The sequence below is a fragment of the Cyprinodon tularosa genome, unplaced genomic scaffold, assembly GCF_016077235.1.
Source record: "Cyprinodon tularosa strain WSP-4 unplaced genomic scaffold, ASM1607723v1 ctg687, whole genome shotgun sequence".
NCBI classification, from domain to species: Eukaryota; Metazoa; Chordata; class Actinopteri; order Cyprinodontiformes; family Cyprinodontidae; genus Cyprinodon; species Cyprinodon tularosa.
This window is the reverse complement of record NW_024039437.1, coordinates 275225-298749: the sequence shown is the minus strand read 5'-3', so window position 1 is coordinate 298749 and position 23525 is coordinate 275225. Positions and strand designations below refer to the sequence as shown.

Below are 23525 nucleotides of genomic sequence, written 5' to 3'. Positions count from 1 at the left end.
AAAAGCTCGTTATTGGATTATCATTTTGAACTCTCACCAATGGGCATGACATATGGGTCATAACTGCAAGAGTAAAATCCTCTATGCAAGCAACAGAAAGGAGCTTCCTCTGTATGGCCGCTGAGCCCTGCTTACACATGAACCAGGGCAGTCATCTGCTTATCTTTTTTCTAGTTAACACATAAAAAAGGTATTTGTTGAGTTAAAAACAAATTATGTAGTTTCCTTAAGCAAAAAAAAAAAAAATATATATATATATATACAACTTGACAAACACATTTATGTATCAATTGGAAAAGAACTTGTAAAATCTTAAGTCTAAAAGAAGAAAAGAAGCACATCAGATGTATATATAAACATTTATTGTTGAGGATATTTTATATTCAGCAGTGCTTTTTAACCTGTTTTCTTTATATTATAATACACATTCCTTGTGTTGACATCTGGGTGTTGAGTTCAGGTACAAAAAAAAAATGGTTATGTGATACACAAATGTATCTGTGTGCATACTTTTTTTTTTGAGATGGTATTTTACAGTTGATAAGCATGTTAGCATCCAGGAACAACCAACAGGCCCGAGCAAAAGAGGAAAAAAAAAAAGAACAACAGACGACTTGGAGAACAAAGGAATGTAAAAACGTAATGTTAGGAGGAAATAACGGATGTCGAGGTGAAAAAAGTGCTCGGATAAAAAATAAAAAAAATACAGAGAAAACAAAACAGTAAAAATATGTTTTTTTATGGAATGTGAAGTTTTTTGGTAAACAGAAAATTGATGTTCATAAGTGAGGACGTCATGCCAGCATATTGTTCCTATTAACAGAATATACAAGGTTCAAGTAACTCCTAATTAAGTCCTGGTTAACTATCTGAAGCAGGTTAGTCAAACAGATGTTCGATTTGATGCACCTGAACATGAGAATGAGCATTAAAGTGGCAACAGTGTGGGGGAAAGCCAAGAGTTTCAACTGAAAATAGAAACTGTGATGCAGAGTAAAATAAAAATACAAGCAGCTGGAACCTTAAAGCAATTGTGACAAATTTACAAAACCCTTGTTTTATGAATGAACATGTTATAGAAGCAGAAGTAGCATCCTTTTATTTTAAAGCCTCCAAATATTTTTTTTTTTTTAAACAAGATTTTTTGTTGTTGTTGTAGTAGTTGTTCCTCAGATTCGCACTGTGGGGTTAAAACGTGTGATCTACTGTGAGTTTTAGTCTTTGGCATGTCTGAGCTTCTAAACCTTTATTACCGACATTTTTCTACTCTTTTCTGCAAAAAAAGGCCCCCTTTAGATTGATCCTAAACATTCTCATCCTAATTTTATTCTTTTGATCAACATAACATTAAAATAGCAACTGTATCAAAATAAGGACTTTAGTTTGATTAGAACAAACAATAATTACAGTATATATTTCACAGCAGGGGATAAACCCAGGTTATCTGTGTGACTTTAACATATAATCCTGTCTATTCAGTTCAGACTGACACCAGGTCCGGTCATGCCAGCTTTACAAGAGGCTTTTATTAAACAACACCTGCAAATGGCAGGGTCTGTGCTGCCTCATGCTGCTTCTGCTTCATTAGAGCCAGGAGTCATCAGAGCTAACCATGAACTTCACGCATTGTTTCAACATGACGCTTTGATCAAGGACGGCACACCTCTCCAAATGTTACTACTCCCTGCTGCGCATGACTGCTTCACGTGTTTTACAGCATCGTATAAAAGAAAGAAACATGTAAAAAGGAGGGACAGGTCATATAAAGGCTCAAAATAAGAGCAGCTGAAATGTCACGTTTAAAAACTAATGAGATTTACAACAATAACAAACATAAGAAACATGTGGAAAGAGAGCGGGCGATTCCAGTTATTTCCCCTTCTTCTTCTCTGATGTACTGTTCAGGTAGAGCATGCCTTGCCCCCACAGTTTGGCACAGGACTAGAACATCCACACAGTGAGATGAGACCAGGGCAACGGCTGAACTTAATCCATGCGATGAGATGAACAAGAGAATTGGCTCGGAGAAAGGAAGCGCTGTCCCTACTGGTCCCTCTCCACTCGCCTCCTGCGGACTAAAAAAAAAAAACAAAGAAAAAACATTATTTAGCAAAATAATAGTAAGCATGCTGTGTCGTCTTTAACCTCCACAGGTCTGTTAGTCAATCTTAAAAAGGAAAAGTGAGTCATCAACTATGTGGTCAAAGTTTAAACTATTTCAACAGCGTGTCAGCATGTACAGGAAACCAGAAGTGAGATGTCGTCACTCTTCAAGATCACTTAGTCTCAGTAATCAGACTGTTAATGCAGTGAATGCATCATTCAGTGAAAGAAGTCACTGTTATTATCAACCCCTTGACACACCCATGCATCAGACCTGTTTAATGGCAGTTCTGCCAGGGGGAGGAGCTAAAAGAAAGAGGAGAGTAGGACACTGTTGACAGATGTTTGCTGGAGACAGAAAGGATGTTGACAGAAGCCAAAATAGCCCGTTATGACATTTCCACTTTAACAGATACCAGCTGATTTTTTATTTTTTTTAATGACTTCCTGATTAAAATCAGTATCTGAAGCATACCGAGGTCGTTGTTCTTGGTGATGGCTGCCGCAGCTCTGGCCCGAGGTCCCTGCTGGGTGAACTGGTAGCCGAACTTCACCATACAGTTGTTCTTCTCCAACATTTTAGCGATCTCCATCTCTGTGGTGGTGCCTAGCTGCTGCCTCTGAGGAAAACACAATCACACCGAGGTCAGAACATCAGAGCACAATAAATAGATGTCCACACAACTGTGAGCAAAGACAAACTTATTTATAGGTAAGAATATAACCAAGATTTTGTGCATTTACAAAAACCAGAATAAAGCACCCAGTAATGTTAAAGAAAACCTGTATTAATATTTTATGACAAAAACCATATTAAACCTGTAAATTTAATATAACATACTAAAAAGAAGGCAAATAAGTTGGATTATATTTATAAAGAACTACATTCAGATCTTCCTTACAGAAAGCTGAGCTGGTAACTTACAAAACTCAGGTAGGCTCTTATCTGTTCCTTTAAAAATTGATGAATGATCCCAAAAAAGTACCAAGGATAAACATCGCTACCATCAGTCAGGATGGATCCATGCTGTAGTGTTTTTAATGCAGAACATACCAAGAATTATTGAGCCAACCATCTTCTATACAACTCCTTACAGGGTTCAGGAATAATGGCCACAGAGAAGAAGTTTGGACCTGAAAGTGCAACTGCAACACCATGTAACCTTTTTATTGAACCACAAATTGTTAAACTGTGGCCTTCAGGGTCTTTCCTTATCTTAACCAACAGTAGCAGCAGCTAGTGTACATTTTCGGGTTTCATGGTTTTAAACACATTTAGGCTACGTCACACTGCAGGCCTAAATGCTCAATTCACATTTTTTTATGAAATCCATTTTTGTTTTTTTGCGATGCAGTTCAGATCTCCAAATATATGAAAACTGTATGTGATCTCCTGTGTGAACTGCATCCTTACAATGAAAGTTTCCTGCATGCCAATTAGAGGACGCAATGACATCACAAACAAGCGCGCTCTGTGTTTATGGAAGTAAACGTGGATGGTAGTGCTGGAGCGCATCTAGCGATCTTTCAAAACCTTAAAAACTCAGGCTTTTCAAGATGGTTAAAAAAATTATAATAAAAAAAGGACTGCTCTCTGCATTATTGTCCGCCATGATTGTTTTTTCTTTCTTCCCGCATCAGCGTAGAAAGACACAAAATAGTGACCTTTGTTGAGTATTAATGATGTTCAGGTCGGACGAATGTGACCTGGCCGTTCTCATACAGGTCCCATTTAAAAAGATCAGATTCAGGACCACATAGTAAAGTGGCCTGGGTCGCATTGGACTTGGGTCACTTCAGGCCTCTGTGTGAATGTAGCCTTTGATTCGATTAGTTGGTTACAAGAGCTACTGCTGCCATTTCTTTTCCAACTCAAACCAGTCATTCCAGTCCCTGGACTCACTGGATGTTTGTCCCTGATACTACTTTTTGTAAATGTGAAAGATGATTGTTTATCTAAGTCCCACCAGATCAGCACTGTCTGAAATTCCAGACCAGCCCATGTGTCACACACTGTAAAAAATCGAAATCTATACGAGTAATTTTTTTCTTAAAATAAGTGCATTTGTTCTTAGATTGAGGAAGTAAAAGAGACATCTTGCCAATGGAACGAGACAATTTACACCTAAAATAAGAAAACACAATTGTTTTGTCTTATTTCAAGTGCGTATGATCTAATTATCTTATCTTAATCGTAAAAATACTCATTCCATTGACAAACTGTCACTTACCTAATCAAATTAGGGGTAAATACACTTAATTTAATAAATTTTTACTTATTTCTAATCGTTTTTCCAGTGCAAATAACCATTTATTTAATTTACACTGCAAAAACGGTTTAGAAATGAGTAAAAATGACTTAAATAAAGTGTATTTACCCTTAAATTGTGCAGGTAAATAAGCAGATATGCCAATGGAAGGAGTATTCTTGCTCTTAAAATAAAATAATTTGATAATATGCAATTGAAATAAGACAATGCAATAGATTTTCCTTATTTTAAATGTAAATTGTCTGGTTCCGTTGGCATAGTATCTTCCTTTCCCCCTCAGTTGAAGAAAAAATGCACTTATTTTAAGAAAAAGGGACTTAGTTAAATTTATATTTTTTGCAGAGTACCTGGTTGTCTATCTTGATCTCGGTGAGTGTGTCATTATCTAGCAATGCATCCACCAAAGCCTGCACTCCTGCTCCTGTGATGAAATTCGACTCCAGGTTCAAACTTCGCAGCGTCTTGTTTTCTCTCAGCATGTCACTGAATGCCTGGGAGGAGACAGAAAAGGGGGGAGAAAAAAAAGGCGTAAATATGCAGCTACCATGTGTCGACAGAACCATTAAAAGCCCACAAACCACCTCATCTCACCACAGCAACTGGGTCGTTACTCCGTGTCGCTGCCAGGCTGAACTTTGTGACATGCGTGTTTTTCTCCATTGCTTTGGCGAAGTCTTTCAGTGTGGGAATGGGAATGTTCTGGGAAAGAAAAAAAAAAGCTTGTATTGAGAAAATTTCAACTAAAATGAGTGAAAACTGAGAAATTGACCTCCGAGTACCTTGATGTTGTTAAGGTTGACCTCGGTTAAGGAGCTGTCATTGTTTTTTATCCTCTGGAGGGTTTCTTCTACATTGGTGGGGTTGGGAGGCTCATCGAACACAGGGTTCATCTTCTCGCCTTTGATCACATCTGAAACAGACCCAGCAGTTCCAGTATCCACAATTTCTGGGTATTTTTAAAAGAGTTGGAAAATCTCACTGCACTCACCGTTGTATCCCTCTTTACTTCCAGTTCCATCATACGTCTGATTGCTGGTGACAAGTGTGTGCACGCCCAGAATAGCTGCAAACCAAAGGAGAAAAACTGGTGAGAAATGACCCTGCATGAAGACATTCTGGACTTCAGTGTAAAGGTAATCTATATAGATTAAAGATAATCTAATCGTCATAGCATTATGTATGGGAGTTGTTGTGTTGTGCAGTCAGCCCCTTTTTTGTTCTTCTCTCATCCATCAACAAACAGAATAAAAGACCTCACTTATGAAAGGCTGAGGACAATAACAGCTTGTATTTTTCCATCCCGGGATCAGACAGATGTAGACTATATGCATGTTCTCCATTGTGTGGTTAAGGGCTTCAGTGCCCTGCAAGAGTATTTATGATGCTTTAAACACATCCTATAGCTCCTAATAATAAAGCTGGAGGAAAATGTTTCCACATCTGGAGACCAAAAGGCTTGACATCATTTAGGTCGCTCTAACATTTAGTTTTTTTGGGGGGGGTTTTAACCACATTGCACCTTTAGTTCTGCCTCTGACAGCTTGTATTTTAGAGCTCTGTAAGTTACTCCATTCATCTTCCCATCAACTCTAACCAGTTTCTCTGCTCCGGGTTAAAAAAAAAACATTAAGCAAAATAATGCTGCCACCACTATGTTTGATTAAAGAAATGATGTGCAGCTTTCTGTGACGTAATGGGCGTGGCCTTAAAGTTCCAGCTCTCAGCTCTTGTCCTAGGGCTGGGCGATATAGAAAAAAAGCTTACCGATAAAAAAAAATGCATATTGATCGATATCGATAATTATTGAAAAAATTTGAAACCATATTTTATGTGCAGCTCTGCCTGGACATTTTATGATATTGCTAAATGATTTAATTATAATAAAGAACACAAACACAGACTTCTAATTAAATCTTTATTTAACCTACTTTTTTTAACCATAACAGAATTGTATTAAAGAAAAATAACTTAAGAGACCTGAGTTATGTTATTAAATACTGACAAAGAATAAACTAAAGTGACCAGAATAAATATAACAAATAAATAAATGGAAAATCAGATTTCTTTGTTTTAAAATAATTACTTATTATCATGTATTATTTTCCTTCCTTAACTTTGTGTTGAACTTTCATATCAAACTCAATAAACCCAAAAACATAAACATCTGTGGTTGTTAGGTGACAGCATCAAATGTTATACTGATTTAAAGCACTATAAGATGATGCTTTGTTGAAATGTTTTCCTACCTGCTAGGTCACACAATTCTGTATCTGTGGCACTGGACAGCGCCTCTTCTAATTCTGGGTCAAGGGTCGTGGCTACTTCCTGGAAGGATTCTTTTGGTTTCTGCTTCGGGATAAAAGCTTTACCTATAAAAAAAAAAAGGCAAGGCAAGTTTATTTATAAAGCACATTTCAGTGAATCAAAGAGCTGTGCATGATGAAAAACAAAAACAAACAAAAAGTAGGATAGAGGCAACACAAAATAAAGAGAATACAAGCAAATCATTCAAATTAGATTATTATATTTACAAAATAGATAAAATGACTTAAAATGGAATAAAAGTTAGACTGGAAACTTAACAAAAAAAAGGTTTAGATAGCACAGCCAAAGGCCTCTCTAAAATAATATGTTTTTAAACTCCATCTAAAGCAACTGAGGGTTTCAGCACTTTTACAATTTTCTGGGAGTTTATTCTAGATTAATGGAGGGTAAGAACTGAATGCTGCTTCTCCTTTGGTTCTGGTTCTAAATATTCAGTAGATTTGAGACCTGAGAAGTCCAGGTGGTTGATCAAGTGTCAACAAGCCTGATGTATTTTGGAGCTAAGCCATTCAGTGATTTATAAACTAAGTATAACAAGAATGAGACATCGGAAGATGGTTGATGAAAACAAATCGTTTTTCAAACCGCTGTCTGTGCCTATTGGCCAACACTGTGTCCAATGAGCGCAACTGACTGTGACGTAGTATGCGTGACAGAAAGCTGGTGGGGGAGTGTAAACAAACAGCCTCTCGGTAAAATGAAAAGGGAAACCCCAAGTCTAATCCTTCCATAACCGATTCCAAATCTGAGTCAAACGAGAACTGTTCAATAGTTGTTGCCATCTTCCTTGTTGTGCTTTCTCCAGCGTTATGCAGCTTTGTCGTCCTGCCCTCGAAACCCCGTCTGCTTTGCATCCAGAAATCCAAAACACATCTCTGCATTGTGATTGGCCCACCAGTTCTAGGGCCGCTGGCTGTTGGGGCTAGTTTACTAGGCTAGCATTCAGGGCTTAAAGGAATAGTACACCCAAAACATGATTAGCCTTCATTTTCTACTCACCCCCATGCTGAACAACACTCTGGAGTACTTTTTTGATATCTCAAATGCATCTGGAGATCTGGGAGGCTTCTTGCTGTCTGCTGACATTCAAATAATGGAGGTCTATTGTGCCCGAGACAGAAAGGTCCATAAAAGTCCACAAAAACGTTTCAATATTCCTCCATACTGCTCGTCCAATGTATTCCAAGTGTCCTGAGTGGGTAGCATCCAGAATTTACTCGAAACGAAGTCATTTAGAATGTTTTTAGAGCATAAACAGTAGTGTATAGGATTTCCTGAAAGCGCGCACATGCGCGTCCACGACGCTACGGAAGCCGGCAGACCAAACCAGCGCATTCAGCTCGGCAAAGAACTCATGCTCTTCCTCAACACTGAAGTCCTCAGACATTTTTCTTTCGTTGTTTCTTTCTTTGCACAGGTAAACAGCACATTTCTTCTTCTACGCTTGCATTATCAGCAGAGCAGACACTGAATGCGCACTTTCATCTGGTTTGGTCTGCCGGCTTCCGTAGCGTCGTGAACGTGCAGGCGCGCTTTCAGGAAATCCTATACACTACTGTTTATTCTCTAAAAACATTCTAAATGACTTCGTTTCGAGTAAATTCTGGATGCTACCCACTCAGGACACTTGGAATACATTGGACGAGCAGTATGGAGGAATATTGACACGTTTTTTGTGGACCTTTCTGTCTCGGGCACCATATACCTCCATTATTTGAATGTCAGCAGACAGATTTATGCTACAAAATTATGCTAACACAGCCATACATATGAATCTGGCTACCACTTCCCAGTTTCATCAACAGAGTAAAAAAAAGAAAATTACTATACTTTATTATTTTCTGTATTATTTACTTATAAGAGCAGCTTTAAGAAATCTAATTACTGCCAGGTAAAGAAAAGGCATTCCCCTAAAAAGCATAAATTTTCACATAACATCCAACAAACAGCAGGTGAGCCAAACTAAGCTATGTGCAACGGAGCAATAACTTTCTGACTGTACTTCCTTGGCAACCTATCTGAGGAATGAAACCAACACGCCAAAGGAAGTCATGCAACAAAAGCTGGAGTCTAATCTAAAGTGCACTGCTGAGGCAACAAGCATGTAAGGCTGACAGAGAGCTCCCTGCTCTCTCTCCATATGCCAGCTCCCTTTGACAAAACAGCTCCAACAACGGGCCCTCAGTCTTTCTCTTCCTTCAAAGTCATTCGAGTCACACAGACTGTTTAAACTGCTCCCCTGTGGGGGCTCTGGCACTTCCTGAAAGCAAGTAAACAGTAAATACAGTCATTAGGCAGCACTGAGAGCCAATCCCTCTGTGGCAGCATTTAACCCGGAGAAGGGGACAAAAGACAGGGACCAACTTAACTATTCCCAATCTGTGTGATCATTACAATCCATAGCTAAATGGATAATAACAAAGAATATCACATAACTGGACCAGAAGAGTACTGACTGAAGGATGAAGGAACAGGAAAACAAACTGTGGATCCACTAGATTGTAATCCCCTTATATACAGTCATTTCTGCTTTGCTCGGCTGTTTTAGGATCAACTGTCAAACAATATTTATCCTGCTGGTTCTGAGATCCCCAACAAAAGATAAAGAGACTCCTCTGTAAAACAGACTTAAAGCTTTACAGGTTTTTCTTTGCCAACACAAACACAAACCTGAACTTCACGATGCACAGAATAGTGTTGCTCCTTTTATAGAGCTTAAAAATGCATAATCAGGCATTTCTGCACAGGTTAGCATTCCTTGTAGCTAAATACATAAGATGGTTGTATCCAAGAGAGATGAACTGAGTTGTGTTTTGGCTAAAATGCTATTTATTGACTCCACTTAGTAGATCGGGTCAAAAGACTTAGGGTAATATATAAAAAATAAACACATTTCCACAATATCTGATATAAAGTTAAAAAAAAATAACCACTCTTTTATTTTAACACAGATTCTCAGCTTCACTGACCACAGCATGAGTTAATGAGGCCAAGACGCCTTGAATAAACTCTAAAGCAACTGAAAGAACAAATAATAAGCACATAGAAGCACATTGGAATCAAGTAATTAAGACCTGATGTAGTTTCTATGGTATGTGAATTTAGCTGTTTTCCACCCACATTATTCACCTTATTAAATCTTGAGCTTTCAGACCCTCAAAATCACATTTAATATCAGCAGGGGGGGAATTTAACAAGGGGGAGGGAACTCACTGCATTCCACAGAACCACCAGCCAACAATGATCTTAGCTTTCCATGCTGTCATATGGAGCAATTGCGCACATGCACACAGAAAGAGTTTATTTCCTGACTCTCTGTGGTTATATCAGGGAAATATGTCAGCTCCATGTTTCCTCTGCAGAGAGGGTAGATTTGAATCTACTGAAAGTGTAGGAGACTTTCCATAAAGCATTGTTACTCCTGTAGTTCTCTTTGTATTTGTTTGTCATTGTATAGAAGGCATCTAAAAAGTGGTTATAATAACCATAAATCCCATAAGATGTTTTGAAAGAATTAGGCTGTACTTTCAGTTTTTACAGCAGTTAATCTGGTTCTGCAGCTAGAGAAACGTCCTTCCTAAACCTATTAAATCTAATGAGACAAAAGTCACAAATCACCCAGTGGGCTGGGGATTCCTGTTGGGCTGAAACAATTAATCAGATTAATCATAACTAATAATAGTAACTAATCATTTACTGGAGTATAGAGACTCTAAAACATGACTGTAGCCGACAGAGCAACATACTTAGAGCAGTATTTATACCAAAATTGTAAAAATAAATGTATATAATTTTTTTGCATTTAAGATAAAAAAATAAATTTTTTGTCTGTCAATAAGCTCTATCCAGAACTCCACGTGTGGAAACGTTTTAGTTTTTTTTTTAATAAAAAATCTTCTCTAAGGAAGCTTTTGCTATCAGATTATTAATCTAAAAAAATAATCAACAGTAGGGCTGCAACAACGAATCGATAAAATCGATAAAAATCTACTTTTAAAAGCGTTGGCAACGAATTTAATCATCGATTAGTTGTGTCGCGCGAATAATGCGTCATCCGCCGCCGCCGTCATCCCGGGGAAGAAAAACAAATATGGCGGAGCGAGTCAGCGCCGCAGGTGCAGTGTTGCCAACTCAGCGACTTTTCAGACCCCTCCAGCGACAATTTTTCAAAAAAGCGACTAGCGACAAATCTGGCGACTTTTTACGGTGTCACTGGCGGCTTTTGGAGACTCTTACGTGAAAGCATGTATCGTTCCTACTCTTGTCCTCCAGCGGCAGCTGCTGCCGTGGGGCGCCTCCCCCATCCCAACCCCTTTCTCCCTCTCCCACAGGAATCCCTCTCAGCGCTGCAGTCAGAGCCGCAGGATTTTAGTGAGGAGTTTACCCTCAGCGCCCAGACTGCAAATGAAGCGCGCATGCCCCGGGATTGACGGCGCAAATTGATCACAATAATTAAAATAGCCTGCGCTTTGTAAAGTGAAAAAAGTCGTAACATGCAACTTTTGTAAAAACAAATGAACATGGCACGGAAGCACCACTGTTATGACGCCGCACCGGAAAAGAAAACAAGTTGGAGCCTTTGATGGCAGTGAAGAGAGCTGATCAGCAGGATGAGTAACCATGTTTGTTTGGTTTTAAAGTGGGGAAACGTAAGTTAGTTTCTCAGGTAGCTCATCTGATGCTTTCCTTACCGTGTTAGTAGGTTACAGACAGTGATAAGGTTGGCTACTTATTTTACTTTTAATTTCATTTGAATTAGCTTAAGCAGCGTTTATATTTTCTTTATAAATAAATTAACTTGCAAATTATGAGGGCAAGGCTTTTAAAGTTTAAATCTTCTGGCAAAGATAAAGTAAAGAAGATCCTGCAATTTATGGAAGTAAAGCAGAATAAAATCCAGCAAGATCAGTAATATGTCAATTAATTATCTGCCACATTCCCATGTAAATATCTGTCTTTGGAGGATGTGTTTTTTAGCACCCCTAGTTCTCTCATTTTTATTCCAAATACAATTTATAATTTGAATCACAGGGCTATTTTTATCTCTATGGTTCAGTATTTTCTCAAGTAGCAACTTTAACTGCTATACTTTCCTGTCTTAAAAGGCAGAACTCTTCTAGTCTAAAAAAAACTCATTTGTTGAAATGGGGGGGCCTATTGTTTGAACCCCTTAGGGGCTTTAAAAAACAAAAATGTCTCTTTTTGCGCTTTATGAAACAAAGTAGCCTATATTTTGTGGATGTACAGCTACATTTCTCATGTAAGTTTGCGTAGTTTTAACACAAACATTTATTTTTCATATTGCACCAGTACAGTTAATGAGCAACCTGTACTTGTTTGCTTGTTTGTTCTGTCTAAAATGTTTATTTTGGAATAAAGAGGTTAATATAAAAAAATATTTTGTGTCCGATTCATCGATTAATCGAAAAAATAATCGGCCGATTCATCGATTTTTAAAATAATCGTTAGTTGCAGCCCTAATCAACAGATTAATCAATTAGCAAAATAACCGTTAGTTGCAGCACTAGATTCCTGTTTTATTAAAGACTGATAGAATACGACACAGCCTATAGAAATGATGATAAAACATGAATAGTTGGAATGATTTCAGCTTGGAAATAGCTTCCCGAATCCATACAGTTTACAATTGTTTTACTGGATATTTTTTTTAAGTAATTTTTTTTCCCCCCAACAGCTAAGTTTTGTTTAATTGGTTATGAGTAAACCAAAAATAAGAACTTTGAAAACCTTTTAGGATTTACTTTAATTCAAATAGGCATAAATACTTGATTTAAGAAACTGCTTCTGAGGGAAAAGATGAAACCCCTTCCAAAAATAGTTGACAGTTACAGATTTTGATGGAAACTTAAGCCTTTGCATGCGTCACGTAGAATGCATTTTATTACAGCATCCATTGTGTTTCGCCTTTGTGCTTTTCCCAACAAGCTTCAGAACTGACGGGAAGAACTGCAATGCTTTTTATATCTGATATTACACACTGTATTAGCTGACATAGCTCATATATAAGACAAGCCTCCTAGAATTACAGCTTTGCACACAAACATAAAACTATCCAGATAAATGTGCCACCAAAACATCGATATTTCCCGTACATACCGAAGGAATAAAAAGTTGGTAAATAAATAAATGGTTTAAACGTAGCTCTAATTTTACAGGCTTTTTATGCATGTTTCCACATTTCTCTATTAGCTATAGCATGTCGAACATTAAGGAACTGCAATTAGTATAGACATGAAGGGAGGTTAAATCCCAGTCAAATTTAGTCCAAACGGTCCCTCTGATGTCCCACTCTGAGAACTCTGATTCAGCATTTAGTGCAGCTCTAATTTAAAACTAACTTAACAGCCAGTATTATACTGCTGAAGTTTTCCCTGTAGTGAACTCATTATAAAAGACAAGAGAAAAACAGGATATTTCCCCTGAACTGCAATCATTGCTGGCATGCCATCAAGGATATCTTTCAGCTGCCAAACCGTACAACCATAGAAATGAAGCTGAATGGCATAAAATACAGTAAAACAAATACAGTCGGGCTGCTAAAACGCTTTCAGTCAGTTTGTTTCTCCTGAATTTGTCTAAAACAATAAAATAAAGTAGCAGTGTGACTTTTGACAAACACTTACTGGCTACCAGTACTAAAAAACATGTTAAACATGGTTCATCTGAGTCCCATAACCTTATAATATATAAGAGCAAACATGCATTAATAGTACGTGCAAAAGAACGGTGGAGCTATAATTACTGCTGTGTTGGTTTTAAATGATGGTTATTAGCATCAGACAGTGACTAACCTCTTCTTCCTCAGGTGTATTTATTCAAAAGAAGGCACAAAAATCTCTAAAGCATCATTGTTGCAAACTTTTGTTGTGTTAACATCTAGTTACTACTTCATTATCAAAAAGATGACATCATGGCTCAAAATATATTAACAAAAAACAAACACTTTAAAAAATGTATGAATCGAGTTCAACAAGATCTGCTTCTAGGTAAATCCTTACAGATTTAGCTTTAGTATAAACATATGATCTTTTAGTCAATAAAAACAAACCAACTCTGAGTTTAGACAAGAGGAAAAACTGAACCTGAGAAAAACAACAGTGACTGTTTGGACTATGCCATTAAAACAACATATATCTTATTAAGTTTCTCTATAACATTACCAAACAGTTGTGAAAAAAATCTCCTAAGTTAAAAATCTAGTAACTTTTTTCCTAAATGATTTATCAATGACCAGCATCCAATGTTTGTGATAATGCTTATCTAATTTACTTTAATGGATGAGCTGAAACCAGTGTTTGGGGTACAACAGCAGACTTGAGTTTTTTGTACCACCAGCGTGGAAATGATGCACTGATCTGGTGATATGTTTTGCTTAGTTTATATTTTTCAACTCTTGAAACGTGCACGCATACGGTCTAAAAAGTTTGGAGTTAGAAGTTCAATCCCATCAAACAAAATCTGTTTTACTTTTCTTTTCTTGTACAAAAGGAAAACAGATTTACAGCATTGTTTAACAATTTAGAACAAAATCAAGTAAAACTTATAGGAGAGCCTTAAATACAACTCTGACACGCACCTTTTCTCTCCCCAGTGAAGGGCACAATATCATCTCTGTCCTTGTACTCCATGGCTTCCTTCTCCAGGTATTTGAGCAGCCGCTCCCTGTCGAAGGTTCCAGTTGCCGTCTTATTGGTCTGATCTTTCTGCCGTAAACCGGCTGGAAGAAGAGCGTTCTGCAGAGGGAGGACAAAGGGAGCATTGATGCCACGTGCCTTGATCATGTTTATACTTCTTATTGTTTCTAAAAAAAAACATTTTATTCTTGCATATAAGGGAGAAAAACTCACTTATACAAAGAAAAACAAAGAAATGGATGGTTTTACAATACAATTTTCTGTATTAAGTTTCTTTAGGACTGTTCTAGAAATATATTGAAAGGATTCTCCATTACAACAGTAACAGCCCTTTGAAAATATATCATTATTTTTGATAATACAGGAGAGGAATCCCAGTATAATATGCAACCAAATAGAATTTCCTTTAGCAAATTCCTGCCAGAGGCTATGAGCGAATGTTAAAATGTGAGTTTATAAATAGCAATTAGACGACAAGCTCCTCGAAAAATGGAGCCGTAAACCAGTTCACCGGGAACAGAAAGGCTTAGATAAAAGATTCATAGGAATGAAAAACAGAAACTCTGAAGAAGAATGCATGTAAAACGTTTGTCAAGCCTGTTAGCATCAAATTAAATACAATGCTTCCTTTACTAGGAAGATTATTTTACTATTTCCTTAAATGCAAGAGAGCAAGGAGCTACCCCCCACCCCCGTTTAACTAGACCAACAGGAAGCACTCAGTCATTTGTCCTGAGATGAAAGCTTTAAATAAAGCATTATTCTGCTGTAGAGCCATTTTGTTATCTCTTTAGTAATATTTCTTAAACTACTACAACATCTTAGATAAGGGTGCTGCAGATTTTTTTTTTCTTTTCATCACAAAAGCTTTAGAGAGGAGTATGGGACTACAAAGAAAAGAAATAACCCAAAAATGTGAGAAAGTGTGATTCTAAAGCTGGGACATAAATGTTTACTGAAATACATAGGTATGCGGCACTGTTATTTTTGGGATCTGGGCAGAAAAGTTAGTGATTCATGTTCAAAGGCATTTAAGGAGAATCAACAAGAAATGACAATAACTTGAAAAAGGACTCTCTACTTTGGAAAATAAATAAATCTGTCATTTTAATCAATTCCTGTCCCACAGACACCCCTTTCCCACTGAAGAGCCCCCCCCTGCCCTCACGGGACCCTGACCTCAGGATCCACCTCCTCGAGGACCGTCTCCAGCTGCTTGAGCTCCTCCTCCGACAGCTTGCTGAGGATTTCATCTTCATCGATATCCTTGTACTTGTTAAGGTCCTTCTTAAATGACACAGCCATGGCGGCTAAAGCTTGCTAGGCAACACTGAACAGCAAACGGCAGCCACTCTGTTCCTGCTCACACTTTCTGCAGCAGATCAGGGAGGACAGGCTATCTGTAGGCAAAAGAAAAAAAGGAGAAACTTATTAGCTTATCAGTGGTAAAAGAAAGCAACAAACTCACAAATCTACATGCCCATTTCCTAACGAGATGAACAATGTAAACCTGTGCTTGTGAAACAATCGTGCAACACAGCTGTGCTCAAAAACAGCCTCGTCCTCGCAGTGATGCAACACACAGCTGGAACAAAGAAGGAACTTTCTCAGGCTCTGATAAATCATCTGACTTCTCCCATAAGGACGACCCCCCCCCCCCCCCCCCCCCCCCCCCCCCCCCAGAAAAAAAAAAAACTCATCCTCTGTGGAAATAACATGTAAAACATTATCAGCTTCAAAACACAAAAAAACAGAAGTTTGAACTGGTGTTGGAAAATTAAAAGGATTAAACTGTTTTGGGGGTAAAGGACTGAATATAAAAACAACAGTCAGGTTTAAATAAACTTTAGATCAGCAGATGAGCTGGAGCCTCCAACAGTCAAACAAAGTGAGGAGGCTTCAGCCTCCAGTTCCCTCTCCCACGCCACAGTTTAAATCTTATAATGACCTCATCATTTCCCAACCCAGTCTCATGGGAAAATGTACCCCCACTACGTTGGTCCACACTGCAAAACGTAGTGGAGGTACATTAATGGCCATTTTTTTGTGGTACTGTTACGTTTCTTCTGCCTATACGCTTTCTATTGTTTTACGTCCTAGTCACGTGACTTTCAAGATTCCAGCTGGGAGAAGAAAAAAAATAAATATATGGCCGACATTCGCTCATTTTTTTGTGGAAAGATTAATGACTTGAGTTTGTTTTTGCATTAAAATGAGTTTTGATTATATTTCTAGTGAGAAATGTATAGTTTGTTACCAGAATATTTACTCAGGGAATGTACATATTCACTTGCTTGTTCGTTTCTTGCAAAGATTTTTCAAGATAATGTGAAACTGTAACATTTTGGTATAAACATGGCTGAGATTTCTCTAACTTTTAGTGGGAAAATCAATAATTTCAATCAGTTTCTGCATTTAAATGGGTTTTGATCACATTTATAGCGAGAAGTGTAGGGTTTATTTACATAATATTTACTTAGTGAACATACATAATCACCCGCTTGCTAGTTTTTGCTACGTTTTTCGGATCTCGTCAGGATTATGTGAATTGCAACGTTTTGGCTGCTAGCCATCGCCTAGCATTTAGCTGCCGCCCCGATTCAACATTGAATTCTTTGTGATTTAACTCCATCTGACGGATCAAACCCTCACCACTGCGTGCGTTGCGTCTGAGGTTGATTTTCAGATCAATGCATTACGTCGTGGCATACGGGAGAAACTAATTAAACTAGTTAAAAAAAGGATCATGGGTTAAGATCGGATGTGTTTAATTTGGAAATCTACCGGATCCTTTGTGCATTTCACTTCCTGTTTGGTGCGATCTCATTGATGGGTTTTGACCAAAGAGGAACTAAAAAAAAAAAATAATAAAAAACAATTTAAATACACAACCAGCATATCTGGAATCAATGACAGAGAGCATACATAATCACCCGCTTGCTAGTTTTTGCTACGTTTTTCGGATCTCGTCAGGATTATGTGAAATTGCAACGTTTTGGCTGCTAGCCATCGCCTAGCATTTAGCTGCCGCCCCGATTCAACATTGAATTCTTTGTGATTTAACTCCATCTGACGGATCAAACCCTCGCCACTGCGGCGTTGCGTCTGAGGTTGATTTTCAGATCAATGCATTACGTCGTGGCATACGGGAGAAACTAATTAAACTAGTTAAAAAAAAGGATCATGGGTTAAGATCGGATGTGTTTTATTTGGAAATCTACCGGATCCTTTGTGCAATTAACTTCCTGTTTGGTGCGATCTCATTGATGGGTTTTGACCAGATTTTGACCAAAGAGGAACTAAAAAAAAAACAAAAAACAATTTGAATACACAACCAGCATATCTGGAATCAGTGACAGAGAGCGACTGGGACCAGAAGTTTATTAATTTCTCCCCACTGATTTCCATTCAAAATGTTTTCTATCCCACCGGGCTCTAGGGAAGGGGCGTGCATACCGCCACCTACTGTTCATGAGTGTGTAGCAACATTGTTTTACATCTATTAAATTCTATTTTTTAATTTTGTATTCTGAAGATAAATAAATAATGCTTTCCTTAATCTATAAATATCTTTTATATTTCCTTTATTTCCCAATAATCCTTTAAGACTCCATTCTTGGCCTGTCCTCTTTTCAATTTCTTCCTTTCAGGTCAAGATGTTTTAAAGTTCATCAATACGTGTTCTATATTTTCTATCTCTCCACATCTTTCACATTTATCATTATTTTTCCTCCCTATTAAGTATAAATTGTCATTTAAATAAGTATGACCTACTCTTAATCTGATCATTATTATTTCTTCCCTTCGGTTTCTCTCATTAATATTTCTATTTAATACTGACTTTTGTACTTTATATAACCTTCTTCCTTTTTATCTTCATTCCACCTTTTTTTGCCATTTTTCAATTTCTTTCCTCTTAATAAATGATTTTCCTTTCCCTAAAGAAATTGTAATTGTTATTGCCTCCTCTAATTGCTAATTTGTCTACTACTACTACATTTTCCCACTTTGACCTTTTAAGGTTAGCATATTGACCAAAAGCTGACACCAAAAATAAAGCAATCGATTATTTACAACAATATGCTACATTTAATGAAGACTAATACAGATTTTACTCTCTTATAAGAATTAGTTTCAGGTTTTATAGGGGAGAGTTTGTATCGGCAGTCATCTGGGAATCTTTTATGTATTTACTGGTAAAGAACAACCTCTCAACCCATTTAATGTAAATGTTGCGTCGAACCAGAAAGTTATTTGAAGAGCATAGATGCATAAATATGTGCATAGCTTTAACAAGGGCCTCATGAAGGTCTGTTCTGTTATTCTCTTTTGGAGAATATAGACATTAGGGGCATTCATTTCCCTGATAAGCTGGTGAAGATTCTTAGACATCCAGGTCATAATCATTCCAAAAAAAAAAAAAAAACTTTGGACTTTGTTTTTCAAGTTTGAAGACTTCCCATTCAGGACGTTTTTCAATTCAAAATTACAGTAGCCCAACAAATCCTTGTTTTGGCTAAGAAAATATGCAAATTGAACCTGATGCCTGATCCCAATAGCTTGACTCTGAACCGAATTTGATCCCTATTACTTTTTGGCCACATGCACATTATTGTGCTGCCTGGTCAACCCTATGAAAATGTTCTGGAACTGCCACTGAACTGACACCCAATGCATGGAGGGTAACCCAAAAAGGGCCATTGTTAGAGAAACTGGGTGCCTACAAAGTGCTGTTTTCAAGCTAATTAATGGAAAGTTAGCTGGAATGAAAAGTAGACAAATAACAATTACAATTCCTTTAGGGAAATGGGAAGGAAAATCATTTATTAAGAGGAAAGAAATTGAAAAATGGCAAAAAAAAAAAGGTGGAATGAAGATAAAAAGGAAGAAGGTTATATAAAGTACAAAAGTCAGTATTAAATAGAAATATTAATGAGAGAAACCGAAGGGAAGAAATAATAATGATCAGATTAAGAGTAGGTCATACTTATTTAAATGACAATTTATACTTAATAGGGAGGAAAAATAATGATAAATGTGAAGGATGTGGAGAGATAGAAAATGCAGATGTATTGATGAACTGCAAAACATATGAACCTGAAAGGAAGAAATTGAAAAGAGGACAGGCCAAGAATGGAGTCTTAAAGGATTATTGGGAAATAAAGGAAATATAAAAGATATTTATAGATTAAGGAAAGCATTATTTATTTATCTTCAGAATACAAAATTAAAAAATAGAATTTAATAGATGTAAAACAATTTTGCTACACACTCATGAACAGTAGGTGGCGGTATGCACGCCCCTTCCCTAGAGCCCGGTGGGATCGAAAACATTTTGAATGGAAATCAGTGGGGAGAAATTAATAAACTTCTGGTCCCAGTCGCTCTCTGACACTGATTCCAGATATGCTGGTTGTGTATTTAAATTGTTTTTTTTTTTTTTTTTAGTTCCTCTTTGGTCAAAATCTGGTCAAAACCCATCAATGAGATCGCACCAAACAGGAAGTTAATTGCACAAAGGATCCGGTAGATTTCCAAATAAAACACATCCGATCTTAACCCATGATCCTTTTTTTAACTAGTTTAATTAGTTTCCCCCGTATGCCACGACGTAATGCATTGATCTGAAAATCAACCTCAGACGCAACGCCGCAGTGGCGAGGGTTTGATCCGTCAGATGGAGTTAAATCACAAAGAATTCAATGTTGAATCGGGGCGGCAGCTAAATGCTAGGCGATGGCTAGCAGCCAAAACGTTGCAATTTCACATAATCCTGACGAGATCCGAAAAACCGTAGCAAAAACTAGCAAGCGGGTGATTATGTATGCTCTCTGTCATTGATTCCAGATATGCTGGTTGTGTATTTAAATTGTTTTTTATTTTTTTTTTTAGTTCCTCTTTGGTCAAAACCCATCAATGAGATCGCACCAAACAGGAAGTGAAATGCACAAAGGATCCGGTAGATTTCCAAATTAAACACATCCGATCTTAACCCATGATCCTTTTTTTAACTAGTTTAATTAGTTTCCCCCGTATGCCACGACGTAATGCATTGATCTGAAAATCAACCTCAGACGCAACGCACGCAGTGGCGAGGGTTTGATCCGTCAGATGGAGTTAAATCACAAAGAATTCAATGTTGAATCGGGGCGGCAGCTAAATGCTAGGCGATGGCTAGCAGCCAAAACGTTGCAATTTCACATAATCCTGACGAGATCCGAAAAACGTAGCAAAAACTAGCAAGCGGGTGATTATGTATGTTCACTAAGTAAATATTATGTAAATAAACCCTACACTTCTCGCTATAAATGTAATCAAAAACCCATTTAAATGCAGAAACTGATTGAAATTATTGATTTTCCCACTAAAAGTTAGAGAAATCTCAGCCATGTTTATACCAAAATGTTACAGTTTCACATTATCTTGAAAAATCTTTGCAAGAAACGAACAAGCAAGTGAATATGTACATTCCCTGAGTAAATATTCTGGTAACAAACTATACATTTCTCACTAGAAATATAATCAAAACTCATTTTAATGCAAAAACAAACTCAAGTCATTAATCTTTCCACAAAAAAATGAGCGAATGTCGGCCATATATTTATTTTTTTTCTTCTCCCAGCTGGAATCTTGAAAGTAGCGTGACTAGGACGTAAAACAATAGAAAGCGTATAGGCAGAAGAAACGTAACAGTTCCACAAAAAAATGGCCATTAATGTACCTCCACTACGTTTTGCAGTGTGGACCAACGTAGTGGGGGTACATTTTCCCATGAGACTGGGTTGCATTTCCAGATCAACGGCATGACTTCACAAAAGGTCCTTCTCCTTATCATGCAAGGACGTTTGGTTAGACACAGACTTACACATGCCGCCTGCGTTTAACAAGAGAATTATGCAGGGTGAGCTAAATGTGCTTTATATTAAATAGGGCTGCAACAACGAATCGATAAAATCGATAAAAATCGACTTTTAAAAGCGTTGGCAACGAATTTCATCATCGATTAGTTGTGTCGCGCGATTAATGCGTCATCCGCTGCCGCCATTATCACTGCCACTTGACTAAAACGGGGGAAGAAAAAAAAAAGATACGGCAGAGCGAGTCAGCGCCGCAGGTGCGCAGTGTTTCCAACTCAGCGACTTAGTCGCTATATTTAGCGACTTTTCAGACCCCTCCAGCGACTATTTTTTTTTTTAAAGTGACTAGCGACAAATCTGGCGACTTTTTACGGTGTCATTGGCGGCTTTTGGAGACTCTTACGTGAAAGCATGTATCGTTCCTACTCTTGTCCTCCAGCGGCAGCTGCTGCCGTGGGGCGCCTCCCCCCTCCCAACCCCGTTCTCCCGCAGGAATCTCTCTCATCGCTGCAATCAGAGCCGCAGGATGTACTTGGAGAAGCATCCCGCTGCAGCCTGTTTCAGCGTCCAGACTGCAAATGAAGCGCGCATGTGCCGGGATTGACGGTGCAAATTGATCACAATAATTAAAATAGCCTTTATAAATAAATTATCTTGCAAATTATGATGGCAAGGCTTTTGAAGTTTAAATCTTCTGGCAAAGATAAAGTAAAGAAGATCCTGCAATTTATGGAAGTAAAGGATAAAATCCAGCAAGATCAGTAATATGTCAATTAATTATCTGCCACATTCCCATGTAAATATCTGTCTTTGGAGGATGTGTTTTTTAACACCCCTAGTTCTCTCATTTTTATTCCAAATACAATTTATAATTTGAACCACAGGGCTATTTTTATCTCTATGGTTCAGTATTTTCTCAAGTAGCAACTTTAACTGCTATACTTTCCTGTCTTAAAAGGCAGAACTCTTCTAGTAAAAAAAAACAAACTCATTTGTTGAAATGGGGGGGGCCTATTGTTTGAACCCGTTAGGGGCTTTAGAAAACAAAAATGCCTTTTTTTGCGCTTTATGAAACAAAGTAGCCTATATTTTGTGGATGTACAGCTACATTTTTCATGTAAGTTTGCATAGTTTTAACACAAACATTTATTTTTCATATTGCACCAGTACAGTTAATGAGCAACCTGTACTTGTGTGCTTGTTTGTTCTGTCTAAAATGTTTATTTTGGAAAAAAAAAAAAAAAAAAAAAAAAAAAATATATATATATATATATATATATATATATATATATATATATATATATATAATAAAATAAAAATATTTTTTGTCCGATTCATCGATTAATCGAAAAAATAATCGCCCGATTCATCGATTTTTAAAATAATCGTTAGTTGCAGCCCTAATATTAAATGAGAGTATGATTTTTCTGGCAGTTGATTTAAGCAGGTATTTCTCAGTGCTTTACCAGCTGATGATGCGAGAAAATTATATTTACTTACAAAAAAAAAAAAATAATAATCCTCTACATATATATATATTAGGGCTGCAACTAACGATTATTTTAAAAATCGATGAATCGGGCGATTATTTTTTCGATTAATCGATGAATCGGACAAAAAAATTTTTTGATTTTATTATATATATATATATATATTGTATTTTTTTCCAAAATAAACATTTTAGACAGAACAAACAAGCACACAAGTACAGGTTGCTCATTAACTGTACTGGTGCAATATGAAAAATAAATGTTTGTGTTAAAACTATGCAAACTTACATGAAAAATGTAGCTGTACATCCACAAAATATAGGCTACTTTGTTTCATAAAGCGCAAAAAAGGGCATTTTTGTTTTCTAAAGCCCCTAAGGGGTTCAAACAATAGGCCCCCCCATTTCAACAAATGAGTTTGTTTTTTTTTACTAGAAGAGTTCTGCCTTTTAAGACAGGAAAGTATAGCAGTTAAAGTTGCTACTTGAGAAAATACTGAACCATAGAGATAAAAAATAGCCCTGTGGTTCAAATTATAAATTGTATTTGGAATAAAAATGAGAGAACTAGGGGTGCTAAAAAACACATCCTCCAAAGACAGATATTTACATGGGAATGTGGCAGATAATTAATTGACATATTACTGATCTTGCTGGATTTTATACTTTACTTCCATAAATTGCAGGATCTTCTTTACTTTATCTTTGCCAGAAGATTTAAACTTCAAAAGCCTTGCCCTCATAATTTGCAAGATAATTTATTTATAAAGGCTATTTTAATTATTGTGATCAATTTGCACCGTCAATCCCGGCACATGCGCGCTTC

At 37.2% G+C, this 23525-nt stretch overlaps 1 protein-coding gene across 2 annotated transcripts in view; it reads right to left on the bottom strand.

The window, feature by feature from the left end:
- Window positions 1-347: 347 nt before the first annotated feature.
- Window positions 348-23525, bottom strand: part of tmod2 (tropomodulin 2) — a 30205-nt gene continuing 7027 nt past the window's right edge. The window contains exons 2-10 of one of the 2 annotated variants that reach the window (XM_038267848.1): window positions 15533-15753; window positions 14296-14452; window positions 6620-6742; window positions 5362-5436; window positions 5153-5283; window positions 4965-5072; window positions 4721-4864; window positions 2579-2723; window positions 348-2075 (exon numbers count right to left, since the gene is read on the bottom strand). In XM_038267848.1, coding sequence (XP_038123776.1) covers window positions 2044-2075; window positions 2579-2723; window positions 4721-4864; window positions 4965-5072; window positions 5153-5283; window positions 5362-5436; window positions 6620-6742; window positions 14296-14452; window positions 15533-15658 — 1041 coding nt within the window. In that variant the 5' untranslated portion in view covers window positions 15659-15753 and the 3' untranslated portion in view covers window positions 348-2043. Of the gene's footprint in view, window positions 2076-2193; window positions 2410-2578; window positions 2724-4720; window positions 4865-4964; window positions 5073-5152; window positions 5284-5361; window positions 5437-6619; window positions 6743-14295; window positions 14453-15532; window positions 15754-23525 lie in introns of those variants that run through there. The other variant, XM_038267847.1, reaches the window with a different exon arrangement.